General features: G+C 38.4%; 1 protein-coding gene and 1 long non-coding RNA gene across 4 annotated transcripts; one reads left to right on the forward strand and one right to left on the reverse strand.

The window, feature by feature from the left end:
- Positions 1–276: 276 nt before the first annotated feature.
- On the reverse strand, positions 277–1,177 carry LOC144994010 (uncharacterized). The gene is made up of 3 exons (XR_013657351.1): positions 1,056–1,177; positions 516–630; positions 277–434 (listed from the first exon to the last, which is right to left on the reverse strand). It is a non-coding gene; the product is annotated as an uncharacterized LOC144994010 (long non-coding RNA).
- A 6,086-nt stretch (positions 1,178–7,263) lies between these two features.
- Positions 7,264–14,026, forward strand: tmem81 (transmembrane protein 81). Of its 3 annotated transcripts, none has more exons than XM_020701600.3 (6): positions 7,264–7,399; positions 7,797–8,042; positions 9,393–9,556; positions 11,081–11,196; positions 13,633–13,817; positions 13,917–14,026. In XM_020701600.3, the coding sequence occupies exons 1-6, from the start codon at positions 7,358–7,360 to the stop codon at positions 14,001–14,003; spliced, it is 840 nt and encodes a 279-aa protein (XP_020557259.1). In that variant the 5' UTR covers positions 7,264–7,357; the 3' UTR covers positions 14,004–14,026. The 3 variants fall into 3 exon arrangements, with proteins under 3 accessions (XP_020557259.1, XP_020557261.1, XP_020557260.1); XM_020701602.2 differs by having other exon boundaries at positions 7,337–7,409; XM_020701601.1 differs by lacking the exon at positions 7,264–7,399 and adding an exon at positions 7,416–7,642.
- Positions 14,027–21,788: the final 7,762 nt, after the last annotated feature.

Below are 21,788 nucleotides of genomic sequence, written 5' to 3' on the forward strand. Positions count from 1 at the left end.
AATAACGTATTCATGTTAAGTTTTCAATAAATATACTGCATTGCTATGAAACAAATTTGTTTATTTTCATATCCATTATTACAATCCTCACGTCAGCATTCAGTTTTGTCATTGACAAAGAAACATTTCTAAACAACAGCTTTGAAAATCAAACATCAACTTTGTTAATAAAGCTTTAAAACCTAAAATGGTAAACATGGAAAAACTCCTAAATGAAGCTAGCCTAATATGAACATTTTAAACTGGAGTTTTGCTTAAAGGAACATTAAGTTGTTTGGAGTTGTACAAGTGTTTGATGCGATTCCTCAGATGTGATTTCCAGATTATCAGCCCGACACTAAAGCCAGGAATTGTGCTTCGTCTTTCACTCCCCACTGCATCATTTACAACTAATCAGGCTTATGCAGCAGGTTAAAGACGTTTTTTTAAAGGACCTGCAATTAAAAAAAAAAAAATAGATATTAAGGTTAAATAATATTTATTGATTACATTTCACATAAATCATGGTGACTTGCCTGTACACTGCACAATGATATGAATGACTTTAGTCTTCTTGTATTCCCATGTAGAGCTGCCATCTGTTCTTCTGCAGCACAAACCTTTCTGGAACTTCGCTTTGAGAAACTTCACCTGCAGAAATATCACATGTTAATTCAATTAAGTATTTTATAAACTTTAAAGTTCATTTTTAAGTTTCAGTATATGTGTATATGCATGGTTCTAAAATATACAATGCACTTAAATATTATTTCCCATAAGAACTTGTTTACTGATTTCAGTCTTAAAGTCCATTTTTAGCAACACTGATGCCATATAATTACTGTAATTACTGTATAAATCACAGAATCAGGCTGGCTCGGAGCTTTTTCTCTCATGTTGTCACCGAAAACGGGAACGGCTATCATGTGAAGACGGTTCGTCTCCATCGGGTTCTTTTTGCGCATGCGCAAGATAAAAAGAAATTATCTTTTCAAAGCAGCACTTTAACATCCTAAAATTAACATCCTTAGAGACATGTGACTGACAAAAGAAAAGATCACAGAATTGATTCTTACCTAAAGATGATTGACAGCGTGAACCTCGCAGCCGTAGACATTAGCGCACAGCGTTCAAAGTAAAAGTGCTCACAAACTACTTCCGGGTGACCGTGTGTCAGGCGAAATGTTAAAAAAATAATTTTAAAGTTCACTAACAGTTTGCTGCATTTTTTATTTGATATATAAATGGGAAATACGTGGATTATTATAGTACATTGTTGTTTGGACGATAAAATCTGTCATCGCTTCATTTAAAATACTTTTCAGTTCAAATGATTGACAAAAATCATCATCCAATCAGCGTTGTCCCATAGTACCTGCTTCTTCCGGTTTGGAAATGTTTTTCATTTTTGAAGATTTCGTTTTGTTTTCTGGAAATTCATTCTGTGTTCTGAAATGTTTTTCATTTTTTAATATTTCATTTTTTTTTCTGAAATGTTTTTCATTTTTTAATATTTCATTTTTTTCTGGAATTTTTTTTCCTTTCTGAAATGTTTTTTAATTTTTAATATTTCATTTTTTTCTGGAATTTTTTTTTTCTGAAATGTTTTCATTTTTTAATATTTCTTTTTTTCCTGGAAATTAATTTTGTTTTCTGAAATGTTTTTTTTTTGTCATTTTTGTTTTTCAAGTTTTGGTTTCTGAAATTTTGTTTTGTTTTCTAAAATGTAATGCTGCTTTTTAATTTTTTTTTTTTTTTTTAATTGTTGTTGTGATCTTAAAAATGTTTTTGTATCGAGTGATTTGTTGAATGCTTTGCACTTCAGGGCCACCGTAATTTACGGTCACATATGCCAAAATGTCACAGTATGGCGACCGAAATGCTAGTCTTTCAGCAAAATTGTCAGGTGGCCGTGCAACGGCCTTCGTGATCAGAAGGTGGCAATCGCAGTTTAAAGTTCAGTGCGTCGGCCAGCGAGGTTTTAACAAAAAGTTCAAAGTAAATGGTGAGCTTATGATTTTTTTGACATCAGGTAGTGGCAGCCTGGGCACATTTGGAGGTCGCCTTGTGGCAGTTCAGTGACAGGCTGGTGGCAGGAAGGCAGCAGCGCAATAACTGACTGATGGGAGGATCTCAGTTCCCCAAAGTCCTCTGATGAATGGCCAATTTCAGACTGCGGAGAAGAATAGGAAGAAGACAGAACATTGTTCTTTCTGGAGAGGCTTGTTGTCAAAAAATGTGTACGTTTGTACTCTGACAAAATTACAATACAGGCTCAAAATCGGACCTGTGGCCTTTTGGTAGAGTGTCTCCCCTGAGACTGTAAGGTCGTGAGTTCAAATCCAGGCCTTGTTATAGCAAAGACTGCAAAAATGCGTTATATGTGATTCATACGTGTTTTTTGCGATTGTCATTCATCGATGTGCACAGATGTCAGTCAAGGGTTTCAACCGACGGGTCTTTCCATGAATTAGGTTTTGAACTCTAAATTATTGGTCTGTTGAGAATTATGCAATTTACACGTTTTTTACGTAGTTTATGCTCAATTATTATGTGGATCTTACGCAATTGTGCGTAATTTTTGCGAGATGCATACACAAATTTGTGGCCACGACAGTTCCACGTCTGCCTAATGGACTTTTTTTACTTTTCATGTACCACGAATGTATAACTTTTATATCACGTATACTGTGCACATATCAAGTTAAATTCCACAATTGTAGCACAAATCTCTAAAGAATTGCTGATAAACAGTGTAGCACGCACAGTTAATGCTCTCTGTTGTTTTACATATTCTTTGCATGGTTTATTCGTTCGGTTTTAATGTGGTTCATTCGTGATACATCAGAGAAAATTTCATGTAAAGAGCACAACGTTTCTCACTTTTTCCACATAAATTCACGAATGACCACTCTTTCATCTGTGCAATATGCCCAAAATGTACATAGTGGCTGTGTGACATCACCTTCACTTTCATTCTACTTGTCATTTTTGTCCCGTTTGGGTTCACAATAACCAGGTTTTAGCTTCACAGAGCTTAAAAAAAACAAAAAGACAAAAGAGGAGGAGAAACAGCAGGAAAGTATAGCAAATAGTGAAATATGACGTCCCCTGTAAAAAGTATGCAGTCAATTTGGTGTTGTCATTCAAGGGAGTCATCCCTGAATCTCTTTTGATTTGAATAATGAATACTTTTTATTGTTATAATAGAATACAGACACTTTTATAAAAGGTCAGGGTCCTATGGTCTTTAAGTTTACTTTTAACCAAGTAATGAAGTTGCAAATTTTGAATGCAGTAAAACTATGTCTGTATTTCTAGTCTTAAAAGACTTGTCCATTTAATTTCCCATGGGGAAAATTAACTCTATCACATAAAAATAGCCAAAAAGTGTCATACCTAGTGTGAGGGTGGAGGACAAAAATTCCCAGTGGCTGCATCAACATTGATATGACATTATGTATGAACTTTCTTGACTTCTCCAACCTCCCCGGTTTAGCAACTGCCTTCCACCTGCAACTCTGTGTAAATCCAGAGATTATCCTCTTGGATAGATGCTGCAGGTGCATGGCCTCCGCATGCTGCAGAGGTACATCAAAATAAATAACATGAAAATCAGTTTCTTTGAACGTCAGTGAAATGATATTCTGAGTGTCACTAAGGAGGTTGGCTTGCACAGCTGTTCTTTAGATGGAGGGGTGGAGCCTGAGTCAACATGGCTACAAATCAACCTTTTTTTTTATTTTTTTTACAACATAACCACTTCACCTGCTGAAGGAGTTCAGATGCAGACTCTGATACAAAGACATCAGATCAACTTTTAGTGTTATGCAAAAGTAAAACACTTCTGTGATCACGAAATAATAGTTCATGTGTTTATGTGACGTAAAAAGTCAAGTTTCGGAAAAAGGAAAGGCATTTACTTTACATGAGTGCTGGACTGAGTGACTCCTCCTCCCTCGCGTTCTGAACAGAAAGTACCAGCTGGCTTAAAGAAGCCAAAATCTGATAGAACTTTATTGAGAAATAAACAGCTCAGCTCAGCCATTTTCGCTCTAAGTTTTTAACATGTTCTTGCTAATCTTAATTTTTTTCGTGACATTTTTTCTGTAATTTAAGGTATTCAAGTAATAAACTTGCCAACCAGATGCCTAAATAAAAGTATGTGGTGCCTGCTGGCAATGTGTCGAACCATTAAGACATTTGACTGACAGATTTCAGACCAATCATGGCTAAATGACGTCTGGCTCCAACATGGTAGCATCCATATCACAAAAAAATGGTGACTAAATTGACTTAATTTGGTTGAAGTTGGAAGTAAGCCATGTTTTTTCACTCTGTCTAGTTCTCTTATAGTCAATGTATTCAAGGTAAACCAATAAGAAGTTTGCAAAAAGGGTTTTTTGAAAAGGGGAGTTTTATGAAGAATAATAGAGAAGCTGCTGCTCTGATTGCATATAATTTCTAATCAGCCAATCACATGGCAGCAAATCAGTGTATCATTGTAGGCATGTAGACATGGTCCAGACGATCTGCTGCAGTTTGAGTGAACATCAGAACAGAGAAGGAAGGTGATTGAAGTGACTTTGAACGTGGCATGGTTGTTGGTGCCAGATGGACTGGTCTGAGGATATCAGAAAATTGGTGATCTACTGGGATTTTCACCCACAACCATCTCTAGGCTTTACAGAGAAGGTTACAAAAAAGAGAAAATATCCAGTGAGTAGCAGTTTGGGGGTGGAAATGCCTTGTTGATGCCAGAGGTCAGAGGAAAATGGTCAGACTGATAGAAAGACTACAGGAAGTAAGAGAACCACTGGTTCCAACCGAGGTCTGCAGAAGAGCATCTCTGAATGCACAACACGTCCAACCTGATGGCAGATGGAGCAGCAGCAGGAAACCACACCGGGTGTCACTTCTGTCAGCTAAGAACAGGAAACTGAGGCTACAATTGAATCGGTTAGTGCAAAAGGGGCCCAAGTCCAAGAGCCTTCTTTTGCCAGGAAAGGATTTTAATTGCATAGCTTAAAGGGAGGCTACACCAAATGATTAATACTTTACCCAGATTTAGCACCAGTTCATATCTTACAAATGCTATATGAAGCCCCTCACTTTTATCATTTCAGAGGACTAGCAAACTAAAGTCTCTGGACATGGTCCCTTCTTGAATTAAACAGGGGCGCTGCCATATTGGATAACTAGTGCTGCCATCTATGGGATAAAGCTAAACCCATGCAAGAGAGGCCCAAGTCCAGGAATTTTGCACTTAATGCATTTTAAATGTCAAGCATAGTCAATACATTACAATGGACTTGGGAGTTTTTTGCACATAATCCGATAGCTTTTCCTTTGAAGACCATAGAACATATAATATCTCTAATTTGAAAAATTGTGGACTTGGGCCCCTTTTGAACTAACCGATTCAATTCACACAGACTCACCAAAACCGGAGTCTATTTCTGCTGATCTAAATTCAATAGAGAACCTTTGGGATGTGGTGGAACGGAAGATTGGCATCATGGGTCTGCAGCCGACAAATCTGCAGCAACTGTGTAATGCTATCATGTCAACATGGACCAAACTCTCTGAGGAATGTTTCCAGTACCTTGTTGACTCTATGACATCAAGGATTAAGGCAGTTCTGGAGGCAAAAGGAGTCCAACCTGGTACTAGCAAGGTGGACCTGATAAAGGGGCTGGTGATTGTAGTGGTGTGTGTTGTTCCATCCGGGGTTCCCTGAACTCCTACAGCTTTCACTGCTGCTCGGTCTGCTGGAAATAATTGTCTTGTTGCTTTGTAACCCTTGTGCTATCCTCGGCACTTTTACATTGGGAGTTGGGTGATCTAGACCCACTAGACAGTGCTCTGAACCTTTTTTCTTCAATGATTTGTGATCTTCACTGGTGTCCATGGATTACATGTAATCTTTCCACCTTTATTCACCTTTGTCATGGTAGGGAGAACACGTCAATGCAAGGGTGGGGTCATCTAAGATAGCACAAGGGTTAAAAAGTGACCTCCACTGTGTAGAGATGACTAACTGTCAGCTCATACGATGACACACAACCAAACAGCTGCTGCTCAGCTGCTGAACGCATCCTTTAGAAGGAACATGGAGGCGTTGGGTGGCTTCTTGATATAGTCTCCATCTTGCTACTTGTTTCTGCGTATAAACAGAACAGAAGGTGAGCGGAGAGCTGACATGCTCCCCCCATGACAAACTGACAGCAGACTGGAAGCTGCAGAGGACGTTCACGCTGAGCTGCAGGAGCTCAGAGGGGCAGCAGGAGCCTCATGCACCTGCTGTCCAATGGACGGAGGCCGCAGGAAGAAGAGGTCGGGGAGCCTGACCACAGGAGCAATTTTATTCTGCAGACAACACAGAAGAACAACTTACAGTGATGCTATGGGTCCACTTGGTGGCAGCTTTCTCCTTTACATGAGGGTTTTGCTAAACAGTGAGCTGGCGGGTAATAGCAGCTGAAGAAGAGATTTTTGGATAAATGACACCACACACAAACAGCCAGGATTTGCCGTTTTAGTCTCTGTAACAGAAAATAGAAGGGGCACAATTAAACCGACCAACAAACACACACAAGCACTAATGTACAAACACACACACCTTTCCTTGTAACCCTTTTGCTATCCTAGGCACTTTAACATTGTGAGTTGGGTCATCTAGACCCACTAGACAGTGCTCTGAACCTTTTTTCTTCAATGATTTGTGATCTTCACTGGTGTCCATGGATTACATGAAATCTTTCCACCTTTATCCACCTTTGTCATGGTAGGGAGAACATGTCAAAGTAAGGGTGGGGTCATCTGAGATAGCACAAGGGTTAAAGCAAAGACATCTGTACCTCTAGCTTCCTTTATTGGTTTTCCTTGGGAAGCAAGTTGGTAAGTGATGTTCAAATTTAAATGGTAAATTTAAACTGTTTTTCTTACATTTAGCATCTGTTTAAAAACAGTCTTGGTTTGGCAATGAATACTTTCTGATTCAAATGTAATATAGACAGGAAAACGAGTAAATCTTCAGTTTGTCATCTAAAATTTAAAACTTCATGTTGTTTTTGATTATGTTGTTCTGCTGACATCTAGTGGTCATTTTATGAATTGCAATGTCCTCCAAATGCACCGTTAGTGCTGAGGAGTTCAGAATGTGCACTCACCATTTAAATGAAAACATAAAGTACCAAACTGTATTCTTATCAGTCCATTAACAACTCTACAGCTTTGCATCAGGAGTTACAAGTATGACAACAAATTATTAGGCAACAATGAAAGAATTTTAAATTTAGTTTTATAAAAAAATAATTTCCCTTCCATCAAAGAGTTTGTATCCAAAACAAAAGAATAGAATCTCTGATTTTAAAAAATGCATTTCCCTGATAAGATTGAATCAAACTTCAAGACTGCAGTACGTTTCTGTTAAGTTTGTGGAGCTTCTCTCTCTTTTTTTTTAACAGGCTGCATCATCAAGATCTTCTGTCATTCAGCGTTACTGCTAAAATTTGATCCGTAAAAAACTCCCACAACTGATCTAAGTTTCTCTACTGATGGAAAAAATGCTTGCTGTTGTGCTTTTAAACGAATTTATAGCCAATCAAAACCAAAACCATTTCTTTGGGTGACAGATGTTCAGAAAGTGCTTTGTTTAAAGGTATTTAAACAACAGAGTTAAAAGGCTTCCTAAAGTAGTTTTCTCCCTCATTTACAGTATACTAAATTATATTTGAGCTGTTTTTTGAAGAAACTGACAGCATTCACAGTTCAAGCCAAAGTAAAGGAGTGTTGTTTCTTTTTCTGTTTGTTAGATTATACAGGTGTTTCTTATCAGAATGCAGTGCAGCCTCATGAAGCTTTGCCTGCTCCTCCTCCTCTTTCACCCGCCTGTTTCCGCCGGCCCGGACGAGGCCGAGAAAGTGGTGCTGGAGGTCATCACTGACAGCTCCCCCTGCAGCACCACCTGTGGGCTGGGGATCAGGACCCAAACCCTGTGTCTGCTGAAAGACAGCAAGACGGCGCTGGAGGAAAAAGTGGGGAGGAAGAACGGAACTAAGGTAGAGACTTTCAACATCCGGATTATGTTTCTTTTTAACGGGAAGGACAGGAAGCCTTTCAAAAACAACCAGAGCATGTAGAAATTATGCGATGTAGAAATAATTAATTTCTACATCACAAGTACAATCTTTTTCAAACAGCGTTTTTTTCATCTGCTCTTGATTCCCAGCGACTTGATTATAGAAATACTTAGAAATGCAATTTAAGATTAGTTTTCTGAATATTTGTCCTCCATTTTCATAGAAATGCCACAAAAAGCAAAACAAAAATAATGATGCTTCAACACAAAAGTGCATGAAAAACTGATGAATTAGGTTTGTCTTTTATCAATTATCCCTTGTGCTATCTTAGATGACCCCACCCTTACATTGACGTGTTCTCCCTACCATGACAAAGGTGGATAAAGGTGGAAAGATTTCATGTAATCCATGGACACCAGTGAAGATCACAAATCATTGAAGAAAAAAGGTTCAGCGCACTGTCTAGTGGGTCTAGATGACCCAACTCCCAACGTTAAAATGCCTAGGATAGCACAAGGGTTAAGGCTGTTTACAGGTTTATTTTTTATTACGTTTCTTTTACAAAGGATATAAACACCAGCTTAATATGAGTGAATAATATGATTGCTAATATTTTCAAAAGAGACCAGTAAAGACAAACCTTCATATAGCTTTTATGTGCGTACACTAACAGCAGAATCAAAGTACTTTCTTCAAAATGTGGAATTACAAACCAATTTGCAACAACGTCCAAAAAAGTACTAATAATAGAATAAATGTCATATTTAGTAATCTTTGTATTTCAAAATTTAATACTAATTATCAAAAAGCTGTGTCACTATTGAATTACTTTGTGTACGAATTGTGCTATACAAATAAACTTGCCTTGCCTTGCCTATTTCAGCAACCCTTATTGTTTGCATAATTCAATTTGTTACAGTAGTAGAAACAGGATATTTTTGACAGAAATTACTGTTTAAATGTTTTGTTTTGGGTTAATTTTATGTGATCAAACTGTGATTATCCCCAATGAAATTTATTTTGTTTGACCTTTACAAAAATGGAGGGACGACCTGTTGGCTTCTAGTTAACCAAAGATACGTGCAAAAACGATTTGAGGTAGGAGTAAGCTTGATGATCCACAAACATAAAATATTTGAAAAATTGCCCGTTTTGCCCTCCTTTGTCTCAAATGTGGATGTCTGATGTGGTGAGAATGTAAGGTATGCTTAGAAGTGAACTCACAAGGATTGCAAATGCAACACGTCTGATGAAAACCCATGTAAAGCTTCTATCCATCTGTCACGTCATCCACATAAATAAACATGTGTTCCATGCCACATCCATCAGGACGCGAGTCAAACCAAGGTGTCAGAGGAGTGTCGGGTCAGAAAGGTCAACTGTTTGGAATTATGGCAGTGTGGACTCCAGACTATGACTGTGACAACAGGACAGAGGGTGGAGATTGACTGTCTGGGCGAAGTCATGGAGGCCATGGGAAGATTCTCCTGGAGGTAAGATGTTTGGTGATTATTTGTTCACTGCAAAAACAGCCCCCCCTAGAAATAGGCCATGCCTTCCTAAAATATGAATAATGTTAAATAAGCTAACAAATCTGCCAATGGGGGGAGAAAAAATGTCTAATCAAGAAAGACTTCTAGACATGTTTTCTTAAAGGTAAATGATTTTGCTCTTGATAACATTATGGTTCTTTCAAGACAGAAAATTGGCCAGTGTTTCTTAAAATACTTCTTAAGATTCAGTTTGAGCAGTGTTTGTCATCACTGAAAAAAGTCGTTTTTTTACATTAAAAAAACTTTCAAAATAGACACAATGTTTTATTCTTAAACGTGAATTACATAGCAAGTGTTCAAACTATTTTATTCCCTGAATCAATGTTGATGCTTGTTCCATGTAACGACACGACAAATGGCTAAAAGAGCAAAACAAAAAAGCATCATTTTACCCACATGGCTGCTGTCCCTCCTCTCAATTGTCCAAACCATCTCAAACTGCTTCCCATAACATGAAGAGTATAGTTTACTTTTTTACTATACAATCTGCACATTTTCCATGTATGAAATTTTGGTCTTTTGTGGTACATGTGTGATTTGTGTAATTCAAAAGTGTTTCTTGCGTTTGTCATTCGTTGATGTGCGCAGATGTTAGTCGAAGGTTTCGGCCAGCGGGTCTTTACATTAATTTGATTATGAGCTGTTGAAAATTTTTGGTTTATGCATAGTTTATGTAGTTTATACGCAATTATTACATAAATGTTACTCAGTTGTGTGCGGTTCTTGCGAGATGCACATGCACATATGTGCACGTATGTCTAAAGGACTTTTTACGCATGTACCACCGATGTATGACAAAAAAATTGCGTATAAACAGCAGAATAATCACACACGGTTAATATCTGTCAATCTGTCAATTTGATCTTTCACCTCTCAATAGTCCGTACCAAGTGGGGGTCTCCTGTACCCCCTGTCCGGGCAGGGGGTCAGGTCTCTCGTGGGGCAGGGTCTGGTGTTGTGTAGGAGGCAGGTCGTGGGAGGGGGGCATGGATGTGAATCTGGAAGCGCGGCTGTCCCTTTCTCGCGGATTTTCTCAACTGCGGCCTCAGCAGCTGACTGTTGTACTGGTGCGGTCGGGGGGAATCTCACCGTTTAATTAAAACAAAACATGGCGAGGGTCCAGGGCGGGTGCTGACCATGGTGCTGACGTGATGTGATTTCTGCCCAGTGCTCTGAATGTCAACGTGGTTCATTTGTGATAAATCTTCACATAAAAACCACAACTGTTCTCACTTTTCCACGACCAATTTTCATCCAATATGTGCAATTTGTACGTGGCGGCAATGTGAAACAGCCTTTAGAATGTTTAGCACAGAAGTAACGATGAGCTGACATCACAGCTGAGGAAACAGCAATCCTCCTATACACCTGTAGGTGGAGCTATTCTTCAGTGTAAGTCCAGGGAGCTTGCTGCCTGACAGATAAGAGGCTAAGTTCAGCTCATCATCTTGGTTGCTGTTTCAGGGTGTCATGGCGCTACGCTCGAGGAATTATCACCTCAGACGACTCTCTCTTTGAGCGCTGGACAGCTCCTCTTCTGGACCGAATGGTTCTGGACCCTGTTAAAGAAGAGAACGCAGGTACACAGGTACACACTCCTGCAGGACAGGCTTGGAGGTTTACTGACTGAGAGCTGGTTTAAAGCAGATGATTATTCTGCACTGCCGTGTTATAAAAGAACACACTGTGGGACAAAAATGTATTTGTCAGTCAGGGTCTCCAAGTTGTCTCACCTCAAAAAATGGATGATATGCAATGCTCACCTTAAAAACATTTCAAAGGTGAGAGACAAAATGTAAAAAAAGAATCCAGGAAATCAAATTGTTTTTAATTAATTAACTTGGATGATGGAGCAGAAAATAAGGATAAGATTAATAGGAAAAGTTTATGTCAATACTGTGTAAAGTGACCCTGGCTGGCAATGACAGAGGTCAAAGTTCATCACCAGGTTGGCAGACACTGTAGCTGATATTTTAACTAGTTCTTTCTATGATTTTTTATGTAACTAGTCCTACATTTGGACGCGTTTAGGATGATTATCACACTGGAACTTCCAGCCAAGTTTGGCTTCACTGATGGAGGAAAGTTTTTGCTCAAATTTCTTTTAATACAGGTCAGTCGTTCTGTCATCTGCAGAAAAAACAGGTCCAAACCATGATGTTCCCACCCTCATGCTTCACAGTGGGTATATGGTGTTCTTTGGATGCAGTTGCATTTGGGTCTCATCTGACCACATGACATTTTTTCAGTTGTTCTCTGGACCATCCAGAGTAGTGGTTTCCAACCTTTTTCAGCCCACGGACAGGTCTAATGTCAGGCAACACTTTAACAGTTCAAATGGGGCAGATGTTTGCGTTTAATATTTGAAAGCGTTCGGTTTCTGAAAAGCATTAAAATGGCACTACAAGAAATTTAGTTAAAGAATTAGTCGATTTTTAATTTTGTTATAATGATGACAAAGATTCAATGGACCTAAGGTGTTGGCTTGTAGAAGTTGTTTCTGAATTGTAAAAAATTAAATAAAACCAAGTTTTTTCATATAAACCACTACAATACTGAGAACTCAGCCCAGTCTCAGATCATCTTTCAGAGCAAAAAGATTTATCCTATTTTGTGTTTACATAAATCCTGATTCGCTGTGTATTATTTATTTAGTTTAATACTGAGGAACATTTTCTGTGCTCAATGGCCGCCTACTCCACCCTTGCTGTTTGAAAATTCATACATGTCCTTTTTACAAGTTTACACCAATCAGCAACTTTATTTGATTGGATCTTCATTCTCTGTAAAATGCTTGTGGTTGGTTTAAACTCAAACTTTGTGATAAAGATTTTCCCTTTTGATTTAAAGTAGATGCTAAAAATCGGATGCTAACTTCGTCTGACTGGTGTGATGGACAAATAAAGCAACCCAAAATGGCACAACCGTTGTATAACTGGTATTTTCTAAACATAAAAATAAACGTGAATCCACCGTTTCGGCAACTTCATTAACTGCGTGTGTGAAGCATTCAAAGTCAGCCACTGCATTTTAGGCAGAGCAGCTTGTGGTATGTGAAAACAAAAGCTTCAATGAATCCGTATTTGGAGGAAGATTCCTGCTTTCGTCTGTAAACAGCAGCTTGTTTTTTCTTTGAAGTCAAAGGCTCTTCTTTGTTTTCGTCACTGACTCTTTTCTCCCCAAAGAAACTTTCCAAATACAATTTATTGTTTGGTTCATTCGCTTTTTAGCGTTGAGCTACGAACTTAGCGGTCAGAGCAGCTGCTGAAAGTCACGTGATGCGTCAAAACAGACAGATGTGGTGAACAGAATCTGTTAGTTTTTTCAAAATAAAACCTCCTTTAGTATCAGAAAATAAACAAAACGGATTAGAAAAAGTCTGAATGCATAACTGTGTGAACTGTAGTTGTATTGTGTACATGTTGACATGTTTATATGTGAAGATTTTTGGAGCCAACAGGTATGTTAGTAACATTTGAGAGTGTGTGGACAGACCCCGCCCCTTTTAGATTTATGATAAATCGAAATCTGACAGTAATGATTATAAACTTCCAGCTTGTTGCTTTGTGTACCCCCCCCCCCCCCTTTCTATAATAATAACCCCCCCCAAGATCCCTCTGTCCTCTTTCCTCCTTTGCTTTTCCGTCCGGTCCAACAAAAAACGGTTAAAAATATAATCAATATAAATAAGGTTTAGACTAAATTACAAAAAGGGGTTTATTCAAATATACACCCTGTGTGTCAGAAGATTCATAACACCATGTTGTAAAAGTAAAATATGTCCAACCCAAGACACTTTCGACTCTCATCCGTTCGCTCAGCTCTTGGGCAGGACAGGTTAAAGAAAAAATGTAAAAGAAGTAATTCAAAAAGGTTTTATCTGAAAATATAAAAGACATCTTTGTGTGTGGATAGTTTTGCCTCACAGGTGTGTAAAGGTGTTTGTCCTTTACACTGTAGCAACAAACAGATACTAAAAGCCGAGATGGAGAACTAACTAAGTGGGTCATTTTCAGGAACGTATCGCTGTGACGTGCAGGATACCAACTTCCGCAGAGTGAAGAGGATCTACTGGGGCATCCGGGTTTTACCTGTCGGGGTCGTCAACTTGGATTATGAAAGCGCTCTGGCCCGGTGGAAGCAGGATGAAAACCAGCAGAAGGAACTTCAAACGGTTACTCAGGCCGTTCTTCTATATGCAGTATGTTCTTTATTCATGTACTATCATTTAATTTGCTGTTAGCTTGCAATCATTCTGCAGCCCTCATGACAAATGCTTCTGCTGTGATTGAACTCACAGGTGGGGATCAGTCTGAGCCTTGCCACAGCCTGCACTGGACTCGTCAGCCTCTACAGAACACTGAAAACAAGATGTTCCAACAAATAAAAAAAGAGCAATTTTCAAACTTTTTTTTGCTCTACTTGTATTTTGCAGATCAACACCTTTACTTTGTGGTTTTTCTAGGAACTAAGCGACCCTGTGATCCACTTAGAACGGGTCATCTGCAGCTCGTATCTAAGCTGAACACATCTTCTTTTGAAGAGGTGACAGTGGTTTATTCATGCGGCAGCCTGTGTTTTTTTTTTTTTTGCAGCAGGTAATTTCCAAACTGCTGCAATTTTACATTTGGTTGGAATTAGACACCAAATTATAAGTATTTTGGGGGTTTTTCCGACTTTTCTATTTATATGACAATCATAATCAAGTCTTAACCCTTGTGCTATCCTATGGGGTCAGGATGACCATTGACGTGTTCTCCCTACCATGACAAAGGTGGATAAAGGTGGAAAGATTTCATGTAATCCATGGACACCAGTGAAGATCACAAATCATTGAAGAAAAATGGTTCAGCTCACTGTCTAGTGGGTCTAGATGACCCCACTCCCAACGTTAAAGTGCCTAGGATAGCACAAGGGTTTTAAACATGATCTTTTAAAAGACTGTTGTACAACCAACCTCCAGTAGATGGCAGCATTGAATCATGGGACGATTTTGAGCAAGTCATTATCAATAATTATCATTTCCTGTCTTCTTGACCAGAATGGAACATGACAGGACCGAGCTTCCTCTGAGGGTTCAAGCTGATACATTCAGAAAAAAAAGCTTTTTCTCTGAAAACATTTGACACACTTTTACTGAGTTACAACCTAAGTCAACAACAAAAGTACATAAAGACGATGGTTTCCTGCTGTTTGTTGGTGGCGTTTTGTGAGGAGCTGTGCACAGAGACTGCAGAGCTGTGACAGGAAGCTCAGGATGCAGGGTGGCCATGAGGTCTAAAATGATGGACCCAGGAGAGGAAATTATTGAGATTCTTCCTGATATGAACCCAAAATTCAACTCTGACAGTATCCAGATTAAAATCAGTTTGATGAACCTGAATGATGAAATCATTATTTTTTAGGTCACTTAGATTACAATAGTAAATACATGTATTTTTGGTGTCAAATTGACATTAGCATCGGAGTGAATGGGAAATGACTTTTCACTGACACCAGCCTCAGGTGGTCTTTGGTGTAACTACAATTTGTACTTGGTTGGTTTATGTAAAATCCAGGAATGGGAGGTGGGGGCTTGTTCTACAACATAGATTTTTTCTCAGTGACTTCCCAAACTTCAGACTCTAGTCCAGATTTGCCCTACTTGAATATGTACCCTTCTGTATATGTAAGAGCAGACACTTCGCTTATGGAGAGATATTTTCGTCCATTTTTAAGTTCAGTTGGTTACGAGTAGCTGTTCTGAGGATGAGAAGGTACATTTACTTGAAGGTAAGATATGGATTTGTCACATTGTATTTTTTATAAATTAACCCTAAGCTAGCAAAATCAAAGATTTGACAGAAAATTACATTTTGGGGGAATTAAATGGGTCTTTCTAAACCCATTGATGAAATCCACAAAAAAAAATCTTTTGCAAACATTTTTTTTTAGGAAATAGATGGTTGAGTGATTTAATAGGTTTTTACTTACAATGTTACTTTAACCCTTGTGCCATCCTAGGCACTTTAATATTGGGAGTTGGGTCATCTAGACCAGTGTTTTTCAACCTTTTCTGAGCCACGGCACACTTTGACCTTAAAAAAAAATCCCGCGGCACACCAGGATCCAAAAATTAAAAAAAAAACAAAAAACGGAGAAACTCATAGTCTGTATTGATCTACAGCCCCTCCACAATCTCACATGCATTTTTTAGATAATTGTTGCAGAAAAAGCTTGAAACTGCAGCTGTTTTTTTCTAAAAGATGCAATAAAAGTTAAGTTAGAAGATGTAAAAACAGTTTGATGTGTGTTCGTTGATTTCAAGACGTTTAACAACAGATCTCCTTGAGCGCTGTCACTCTCACAACCCAATGCATCATGGGAGATGTAGTGCATTAAACGGCCGGCGGAGATCGCGTCTCTGAGCTTTATTGTTTTGTTCACTTGTTCCACGGTCTGATACCGGATTCTGTGGAAAGCTACACCGATAAAGACGAGCTTTAGCTGGTATTTTTGTTAGAACTGAGCGACTTTACGAGCTAAATCGGGACAAGGAAGTGAATACTTTAACCACTTCTGATTGGTCAGACTGATGACATGTGATTAAGCTCCCCAAGAATGATTGGTGGAGACAGTTAAAGGGGCGGGACTTTTCCAAAATACAGCCGGAGTTGCAGCTGAATCGCGGTACGTCATTCTTATCAAAATGTCTTTAATAAAATAAAATAAACGCAAAGAAAAAGTATTTTACGATCTTTTATATTCCTAACTCCTCAGTGTTTTATCAGGGCCTGTTTGGATGAACACAGAGCTGAAATCCTGGAGATGGGAAATGTTAAATTTTTCAGTTAATGAGGGCAATTTTCCACGGCACACTTGACCATCTCCCACGGCACACTAGTGTGCCGCGGCACACTGGTTGAAAAACACTGATCTAGACCCACTAGACAGTGCTCTGAACCTTTTTTCTTCAAGGATTTGTGATCTTCACTGGTGTCCATGATTACATGAAATCTTTCCACCTTTATCCACCTTTGTCATGGTAGAGAGAACACGTCAATGTAAGGGTGGGATCACCTAAGATAGAACAAGGATTAAGATGTAAAAATATTTATCCTCACATTTTTAACATGGTGTAACGGTATTATTAAAATTCATTATCAAGACATTTTGCATTCTTTCAACAAAGCAAGTCGAAAATTAAAATGTAATAACAATTGATGATTTATTCTCAATATAAAGTTTAAAAAATAAGTAAAAAGTGTTTTTGAGATTTCTAGGAAGCAGCCATTTTGAAATGAAGCGGAGACACTGCCCCTAGTGGGAAGATGATGAACTACAGGGCAGAAAACATGGAGACAAAGGAATATTCATTGGGTTTGTAAGGACAGTTTGGATCATTTTAATGACATAGGGGCCTCAGAAATGCATGTATCATAAATGATACGAATGGTTATACAGGGTTAAAAGGATTCTTCGTAGAAGGAATTTCTTTCTTTTTGACCCAGTTCAGAGTGTGCAAGGTTTCAAGTGTGAAAAGGGAAATCCAAATCTTTTGCTGATAGCTACTATGTCTGAAAACTGTCTATTTAACTTTGGTAAACTCTTTAATTCATACACATCATATAAACGCTAATGTAAAAGATTTACAGGACCAAATAACTGTATTTTATTGACATAGATTTGAACCATCACAGCCTTTCAGAACCTCGGATTTCAACCTTTTGAATCACATCAGCACCAATTCTCTCTCACTCAAGTGAGATCACTTCTTTCAATGATCTGTTTGGAAAAAGCTCGTTTAAAAGCAGGACTCTCTCTGAAGTTGTAATGAAGACATTTCCTAAAACATAATCTTCTCCTGAAATGTCACCTAAAGGAAAACAATTAACACTTTGTTTATATTGATGTGTGAATGATGTATTCCCTAAATGACTTCTCCAGTGTGATAAAGTCCAGGTATCTCTCTTAGTTAGCGTCAGGCACTGACTCAAAATTCACAATCAGCCCCTGAATTGCAGGCTCTCAAACATACATATGTATCAAATAAATCAGACTAGATTTGTATTTTTTTTTACATATAAAACAAGTTGCAACGAATAGTAGATGGCTTTGTTTTAGAGTTTTCTTATGTTAATTTTTTTTATCCATTTAATGAAATTTCCCTATAGGGATTAATAAAATTGTTTTGAACTAAATGGATTTGAGATTAGTTTTCCCCAAAAGAATTCAACCTGTTTGCCTTGTTGTGCAAAAACAAAAAGAAGACTTATTTTTTAAAGAAACAATGTCAGCCTGTACGTAGACTTTTTCAATTTTTTGTAGACATCACCTAATTCAGTTGCCATTTTGAGGAGGGATTCCCTATGAGTTGCTACAAGCATAAAATGCTGCAAAGCAGTAAACGATCTTGGATGTCAGCATCATGGAAACAGTTAGATGGAAGAGGGAGGCTGGAGAGAGCGATGACAGCATGATCAACATGTTTATTTGTGTTATTTTGGGAGTCAACACAGCAAATGACGGCCTCTGGGAAATAACAGAAATGCAGTTATGATGACATGCTCACTGTAATTTCCTCGTGCAACTTAAGCCTGAAACGTTTGTCTGTGCGATCCACTCTGCTCGGGCGATGTAATCCCTTCAAAGCTGCGCTGTAAACCAGCACATGAAGCTCGGCCAGTAATCCCAGCTTTGGATCAATACACGGCTGATGTTCTCTCAATGAGGTGCAAAAATCATTATGTTACGATAAGAAATTAAATAAATGCAGTAAACCTGCAAGGAAATGAAATTATTCATTATTTTCTTATTCCTGCCCCTTCTTGATTTAAATTAGAACACTAAAATCAGAGTTTTTGAAATGTCTCTGAAGTAAATCCACTGAATAATTCAGATGTAGTTGAAACTTTTATGTTTTTTATTCTTCTTTAGTTAAAAAATTAGTAGGAACTTTAATCTAAAGTGACTAACAAATTAGGAGAATCCACCTTAAGAAAGAAAACTATTTGACAATTTTATTTGTACTTAAAGGTAAATCTCCTTTAATGTCAGTACAGATGGAACAAAAACAGAAATACTCTGTTTGGATTTAAGTAAAAAACAATCTGCCGCCCACCACTGGAAAAGAAATGAAGGTGTACTAAGTTACTGAACCCTTACTGATACACAGAGGAGCTCCCTGTTCTCTAAACAAACATGTTGGAGGAACAAACACTCCGTTGTCATAGGAAATGTCTTTTTCTGTTTCAAAAGGAACAAAATAAGCTGGAAAACAGGGGAAAATAATGCTGAAATCACAGTCCGGTACGTTCTTTTAATGGCATGGGCTTCTCTGAAGAAAAAACAAAACAAACATAGACACAGCAGACTGATTATATCTGACGTGACCCACAGGACTGAATGAAAAAAAGGAAGCCTGGCGTGCGTCATGGATGCGATTGACTCCTCCCACCTCAACATTGTTCCAAAAATAGGGGATTGGGTAGAACAAAGTAAATTGAGAAGTTTTGTTGGTCCACTTAAATGTGAGATATTTACTAAACTAATTACCCCCGTCCCTCACACAGTTGTTATGAATAGACAATAAATCAACAACCATCAAAAAGTTTTTGAACCAGACTGAGCATATTTTGAGTGTTAAGTGGAAGTCCCATTAACTGTCCTTCGCGTAGGTGTGTGAAATTTGTTGTCTGCATTTGACCCACCTCCTGGGGTTGCAGTGAGCTGCAGACACAGGTACACTCTGGAAAAATGTTTTAATCCCCCCCAATCCAACCCCTTAATGTTTCAAGCAGAGAGGCTTTGGGTCCCATTATAGCGTCTTTGGTTTGACTCAACCTGGATTTGGACTCACAGTCTTTCAGTCTCTGGACACTCTCCCTAATGGCCATTGAGCTGGACTTTTTAAAATAAGAGTAAGTTTTGAAGCCACCATCTAGTGGTCATTTGGGGAACTGCAACATTTGACAGTTGCATGTCATTTTATTTTGGTGAAATTGTTGTAGCAAACACGAACCATGGATGAGAGCTGAAAACTCCATGCAAGGTTTGAGCATCATTAGCCTGAAACTTCTAAAACAGAGGCTCAGGTCAAAACCTGCTGCTTTTATGAAAGCATGTGGCTCCTTGTGATTGCCGTACTAGTGTGGTTCAAACATCTGTGTGTGTGTTTTTTCTTATGGCAGATTTGGCCCATAGGCCCTTAGGAGTCATTTTCCTCACCATGTGTTGAAAACATCCATCCGGTGTATGTGTCTAGCACAAACTGGTTCCACAATGGCAACAAATAACCTCATAAATTGCTCCTTCCAAACACATCCCATCTAAAAAAACATGACAGAAGTCTGTGATGTCACTGACAAAGGTGATTGACCATAATAAACACATTCACAACAATATCAACTGAAGCAACTACAGCTGTTCTTCTTAGGGGGTATTCAGACTGGACATATATTCGCTTAACCCTTGTGCTATCCTAGGCACTTTAACATTGGGAGTTGGGTCATCTAGACCCACTAGACAGAGCTCTGAACCTTTTTTTCTTCAATGATTTGTGATCTTCACTGGTGTCCATGGATTACATGAAATCCTCTCCACCTTTATCCACCTTTGTCATGGTAGGGAGAACACGTCAATGTAAGGGTGGGGTCATCTAAGATAGCACAAGGGTTAAAAGTGAACCACAGATCGTTTCCAACCATAATCTGGAACAAAATATGAATTCAGTCTGATTGCACCCTGAATGACCCACCTCGAGGTGGCCTTGGTTCGTTTTCCAATCGGACCGAGCTTCAGTTCGCTCTAATGGTGTCTGCAGACTGGGAAAATTGTTTGATCCTGACCCAGTCCACTTAATTTGTTCCGGACTGAATCCTGAACTTGTGTTTGGTCTGAATTCAGAATGCCGTCAAGGGGACTTTCCTGTTTCCTGTAATAAACATTAATGGTTTATATATAAAAAAACATTTTGCATGCATCATATTGATAAATCATCTTTTTATTATTTTAAAAGATTTATTATAATTCTATTATAATTTATTATTATCTTATACTTCCTTGTGTTGCCTGCTGTGTGTGGGGGGCAATGTGTTTTACACAAATCTTTTGTATGTGAAGGTTTGTGTTTTTAAGTCGAAACAATGTTTTTATGTGAAGCACGTTGTGTTACTTTATAAATATTGAATATAGATTTGATTTGATGAGGTGACATGGTGTGGAGGATGTCAGACAGCTGGGGCTGAAATCCAGGATGAGATGTGCATCGTATCTGAGATATGTCTGTCCTTCAGTTCTGCTGGTCTGTGCATGCCGTACCTCAGAAAGTCTCAGATGGACTGTAGAAGATATTGTTGCTGACCTGTGTGCACCTTTAGCTGCAGAGCGTCCAGCACAGAGCACAGCAATGCTAAAAATAGACTGCAGGCATACCAGCATAAAAAGTGCAAGGAAATGTCTCACATCAGACCATTGTGGGAGCACAAAGGAAAGGCTGTCAGAAAGAAAGTTTCATCCAATTTTATTTTTTTATTTTTGGGTCACCTAGTATTGAATACTGCTCAATATTTTCCTGTATCTAATCTAATTTTTTTTGTGCTTTTCGTGAGCAAGAGCAGCATTTAACCTCACCGTCTGTGGCAGAAAGGTGAGTCACTTTTTTTTAAAGTATTCAGCTCTTTGCATCAAAGCAGAGCCAATCCTTGAGTTAGGTGGGGAGTGATGTTTTTGGCTTTCATTTTTATTTCAGTCTATTTGTTGTATTTTTAATTGTATGACACTTTGAGCTGCATGAGGAGCGCTTTTTATAAATAAAGCTTGATTTGATTTAAACTGGAATTAAATGTCACGATGAAGTTAAATGACGGTAGTTCATCCATTCAGTGAGAGCCCATTTCCTTTCTGAGGCATTTATAAAAGTCCATACAAAGTTCCTCTTTATTCATCCATTTGAAAAGACTCAGCATGTTATTTCTAGAAATGTTTAATAAGTGTTGCTACCTTCTGCTGTTTGGGACAAATTGGCCCTTTTAGTCTGCCAGCCTCTTTTTCTGTTGTGAAGATTCGCTTTGGCTTTAACATCCGATTGGCCCCTGAAATCATGTGACACAAAGCAAACTTTGAAGAGAATGGACTTTAACTTTTCATCTAGAAAACAAAAGACCTAACACACCCAGAATTAAAGAAAAACATT

The sequence above is a fragment of the Oryzias latipes genome, chromosome 7 (genome assembly GCF_053564925.1).
Source record: "Oryzias latipes strain Hd-rR chromosome 7, Olatipes_Hd-rR_3.1".
Lineage (NCBI taxonomy): Eukaryota > Metazoa > Chordata > Actinopteri > Beloniformes > Adrianichthyidae > Oryzias > Oryzias latipes.

Coding starts and splice junctions, on each gene's coding strand:
- tmem81 (XM_020701600.3), top strand. CDS start 7,358: ATGCATTTCCCTGATAAGATTGAATCAAACTTCAAGACTGCA. Junction 9,557..11,080: donor ATGGGAAGATTCTCCTGGAG/GTAAGATGTTTG, acceptor TTGCTGTTTCAG/GGTGTCATGGCGCTACGCTC. Junction 13,818..13,916: donor AGGCCGTTCTTCTATATGCA/GTATGTTCTTTA, acceptor TTGAACTCACAG/GTGGGGATCAGTCTGAGCCT.